The sequence below is a fragment of the Myotis brandtii genome, unplaced genomic scaffold, assembly GCF_000412655.1.
Source record: "Myotis brandtii unplaced genomic scaffold, ASM41265v1 scaffold1112, whole genome shotgun sequence".
Taxonomy (NCBI): Eukaryota; Metazoa; Chordata; class Mammalia; order Chiroptera; family Vespertilionidae; genus Myotis; species Myotis brandtii.
Window position 1 is genome coordinate 246,396 of NW_005353800.1, and position 4,247 is coordinate 250,642.

The following is a 4,247-nucleotide window of genomic DNA, read 5'->3' on the forward strand; positions in this document are numbered from 1 at the left end:
GGGAGCCGCCTGGGAAGGGAGGCGGCTGAGAATGGCCACAGCCAACCAGGGCGCACGGCTGCGGCCTTTTAGAGCCGCCGGAGCAAGGACCAAAAGTATGGGCCCCCAACGCCGCGCGGGTCCACCGCGAGGAAGCGGGGGGCGCTTGAAGCAGCCTCCAGAGAGACAAAGTCCTCGCGACGCCAGGGGGGCGGAGCCTCGGGAAGACACTCAAGAAGAAGAGATATGGGGCTTGGGGGGATCTGGGGGCGTCCCGAGCGCGCCCCGGGTTCCGGACTCCTCACCGCCTCCTACGCGCAGCCACTGCCGCTACCGCCGCCATCTTGTGCCGGGTTTGCTCCTTGACCCCGAGCCTCCCCTCCCCCTGCGCGCGTTGAGCCACGTAGCTTAGCGCCCGCCCCTTCCGGCTTTCGGATTGGCCCGGCTCCGGGCGGCTGCCCCATTGGCGGACCTTGCACTCCAAATGCTCACGGGGGTGGGCGGGGCTTACGGTCGGGGGCGGGGCTTACAGCCGGAGGCGGGAGTGTCCAGAGCCAGGCGCTGTCCTATGTTGCCGGCTCTAAGCATCACGGAGGCACTGGACTCTGTTTTTCTCAAATCGGCAAATTTTATTTAGAAAAAAAAGGTAGAGGGGAAAAAGTGACAGCGCTTTTCACGCTAAGGTCTCAGGAGAGAAACCTCCATCTTTCTGCAGCACCTTAGCCCCGTCTCACTGCTCAATCCTCAGCGTCTAGAGCGAGGAAAAGGCTATGTCCCCGGCCCCGTCTCACTGCTCAAACATCCTCAGCGTCTAGAGCGAGGAAAAGGCTATGTCCCCTGCCGGAGCAGAGTGGACGGTGAAGCTGCCTGGAAACGGCCAGAGAAAAGGCCCAGACGGTCAATGTTGCGGTGGAGGACACTATGCAGCACAGCCAGATGGGGTCCACCCTCACCCCCACCCTCCCTGGAGAAGTCCCGGATGAAGCGTCCGCGCTCTGACTGAAAGATAAACTTCTGGGGCAAGGGCCCATGCTCCCGGAGGAAGCCCCAGACACTGAGCAGTAGCAGACGCACTTCGAAAGGGGCCAGCTGGCTAAATACCTCATGCATATTACCCAGGGCGGGTGGCAAGAGGCTCCCCTCAGCCATGACAGCCACCAGGGTGCAGGATGCCTCCAGGTGCCAGGGGGAGTGGGCTGTATCAGGGTGGCGAGAGGCTTCCCAGTGGCCCAAGAGGGCGGCCAGCAGCCCCCGCAGTAGCACGGAGCAGTAGCACAGGGCTGGAGGAGCAGCTGCTACCAGCTTCAACAGCTCAAAGAGTAGGGGCTGTTCCCGGAAGCGCCGGCCAATGCGGAGATCCCGCTCCACGGTGGCCCGGGCGTGCTCCTCAGGAGGCCAGGCTAGCTCAGCACCAGCTGCATCAGGACACACACTCTCCACCAAGGTCACTGCCACAGCTTTGGCAGCCTCCGGGCTCAGGGTGGGAGCCCCCCAGCCGCCCCCACATTCACTGCCCCCAGGGGCACTGCAACAGTGCACCAGGAGGCTAAGAAGGCTCTGGGTGTTATAGATCACTTCCTGATGATTTCGTGACTGGGCAAACTTCGGTGGCTTTAGGCCACGACCGATGACTCCAGCATGGAAAACAGACCAAATCCCTCCAGGACCTGGCACAGCTGCCGTGTGCCGCCGGTTTGTGTCCAACAGGGAGGCAGAAGCCAAAGAAGCGGAGACAACGGAAACAGTCTCGCTGTCCTCATCCACTTCCCCGCCAAACAGTTCTGTGTTGCCCCGATGTAAGGCTCCTTCCACTAGCAGCTGCAAGACAGCCTTGAGCCCTGCAGGGGAGGTCTGCGAGAGGCGGGTCAGAAGTCGGGAGGCTGAAGCCACACCTGGGGGGCCATGCAGCCTCAGAGAGGCAAAGAAACGATGCACCCCAGCTCTCACCAGTCCCAGGAGTTGGGAGGGGGACAGGGCTCCTGGAGGAAAGGGACAAATGGCCAGAAGGGAGGCAGCAGCTTCCGCTACTTCCTCCTCAGGATGGAGCAGGAGAGGAGCCAGGTCAGATAGATGGGCTGAGGCAGACTCCCCAAACCGGGCTCCTAGGGCTGCAGGGCCCTCGCCACCCTGCTGTTCCCACCCCACGAGCAGTGCCAAGTTGCGCAGGAACCGCGCCGTGAAGGGAGGCTGCAAAGTCCCTGCATGCACCCGAGCCAAGCAACTTCGGAAGGCCAGCGGCAGGAGGCCTGAGAGGCTGACCACCAGCCCTGCATATAGCTGGGTGGCCAAACTCAACTCTTCAGGGCTTCGGGCCCGGCTCAGGAGATGGCTCAAGGCCTCAGGTCCACAGCTAGGCCGAGTGTAGACCGAGAGCAGGCCCAGGAGCTGGTGTTGCCAGAGGAAGCGCTTCCGTTCCAATCGTAATGTCTCTCCACACAGCTCTCCAACATGGTTTCTTAGCGCATCTAGAAAGGGCACGAGGCGCGGGGGTGGGGGTGGGCCCAGCACCCCTTCCCCAGGAGACCCTCCCCGGTGATGAACCAGTTTTTGCAGATGTAGCAGCAGCAGCTGAATCAGCCGGTCACAAGCCTCGCGCACAGTATCTGGCACAGCCAGGCCCTGGGTAGTGATGACCGAGGCAGGCATGGCTGTGTCCACCAGGAACTGCAGCAGGCGGTAGGCACCTGCCCCAGAGGCCTGGCTCACCAGGTGCACAGCCAGGTTGAGCATGTTGTCCAGCTCCTCTCGGGGGAATCCCTGCAGGTGTTGCTGAAGCTGACTCAGCACAGCTGGGGGCTTAAGGCAATCCACCAGCTCCCCAGAGACTGTGCCCAGCAAAGCTGGTGACATGACTGCCAGTTGCAGAAGGAAGGGAACTGTGGCCTGAAGGGAGGGGTCCCCACTCCGGCCCCCAATGCCCCCTGCCAGGCTATCATGGAACATTCGCAGGAGCTCCCGTCGGATGCTGTCTCCATGACGGGAGGCCAGGTGCCCTAGGATGCCCACAACTGAGGCGATCTTGGGTACCCGCTTCTCCCCAGGGATAGCAGGAGATCCAGGGAAGGGGTCTGTAGAGGGGATTTGAGAAGAGCCACCAGTGCCACCAGCTCCACCTCCAGCCCCACCATGAACACAGAAGTCCTTAAGGCCACAGGAAAGAACTCGGGAGATGATGGTGCCAGGAAAAGAGGAGCCAATATGGGCCACAACCCAGTCAAAGTGCGGGGAATGCTGGACGGAGGTATCCAGCAAGGCGTCCACGCAGGCATCTGGGCAACTACCAATAAGAGCCGAGAGGCACTGAACATAGATGTCCATTAACGTGCGCGTGGCCCGACAGCCCATCCACAGCTGCAGCAATTCGTTGAGAGAGCCAGTGGCATGGGGCACACACTGGTGTTGGCCTGAGTATGTGCTGCTCAGCTGCCCCATGAGGTCAATGGACCATGCGCTGATCACAGGTGCCCAGGCCTTCGGGTTGGCCCGGATAAACTCGGACAGCACCTGCTGCACCTCCTGTACCACATCCTCCAGACCAGGTCCCCCAGCGGGGACGTGGGAGGGTGCAGGCGGGCGGAGATGAGGTGGGCCAGCCAGAGGGCTTTCATCCAGGGCAGCCAGGTGGGCCCGGACACTTTCATCAAAGACGCCTCGCAAGTGGTCGAGCACAGCAGCCCGAGCCGGTGGCAAAGAGCGGAGGAGGAGAAGACCACAGCGAGCGTGTTCCCGGGCCGAGAGCTGGTGGCCCAGAATGGGGTCGACACCAGTCAGAAAAGCCTTGATTTCCTGGGACAGCTCCTGAGCACTGTAAGGAAACAAGAGACAGACTTAGTGTGTTGGAGATGATGGGCGAGGTACATTCCCTCCTGAGCTTGCTTCTTGTTATGTAAAATAGGGATAACTATAACTCCCTCATGAAATGATGTTCATAAAGCACTCAAGCACCATATCTATTTCACACTCATCACTCAATAAATATTAGCTATTTTTCTTTCAGTAATATCAATATTAGATAACTCTGGGAATGTGTTAGGTACTTTTAAAAGTACTTTACCTGTATTATTTCAATCCAGACAACAGCCCAATAAGGTAGGTATTATTATGATCCCATTTTACAGATAAGGAAACCAAGGTTAAGTAACCAGATTATCAGCTCCGAGGGGGTAGTAACCATTTCTGTGCTCTTCAATACTAAATCTCCTTCTGTGGAGGTGCCTGGTTCATAGGAAGCACTCAATACATTTTTGTTGAATCGAGTATATTTAAAA

At 59.2% G+C, this 4,247-nt stretch overlaps 2 protein-coding genes across 3 annotated transcripts in view; both read right to left on the minus strand.

Annotated features, from left to right (window-relative positions):
* Positions 1 to 387, minus strand: part of GANAB (glucosidase, alpha; neutral AB) — a 16,560-nt gene extending 16,173 nt beyond the window's left edge. For both annotated transcript variants that reach the window (XM_005857475.2, XM_005857474.2), the window contains exon 1: positions 285 to 387. In XM_005857475.2, the coding sequence (XP_005857537.1) occupies positions 285 to 322 (38 nt within the window). In that variant the 5' untranslated portion in view covers positions 323 to 387. The remainder of the gene's footprint in view (positions 1 to 284) is intronic.
* Positions 388 to 585: 198 nt separating this feature from the next.
* The window catches only part of INTS5 (integrator complex subunit 5), a 7,742-nt gene continuing 4,080 nt past the window's right edge, over positions 586 to 4,247 (minus strand). Inside the window, exons 2-3 of the mRNA XM_014545261.1 lie at positions 780 to 3,784; positions 586 to 722 (exon numbers count right to left, since the gene is read on the minus strand). Of these exons, the coding sequence (XP_014400747.1) occupies positions 808 to 3,784 (2,977 nt within the window). The 3' untranslated portion in view covers positions 586 to 722; positions 780 to 807. The remainder of the gene's footprint in view (positions 723 to 779; positions 3,785 to 4,247) is intronic.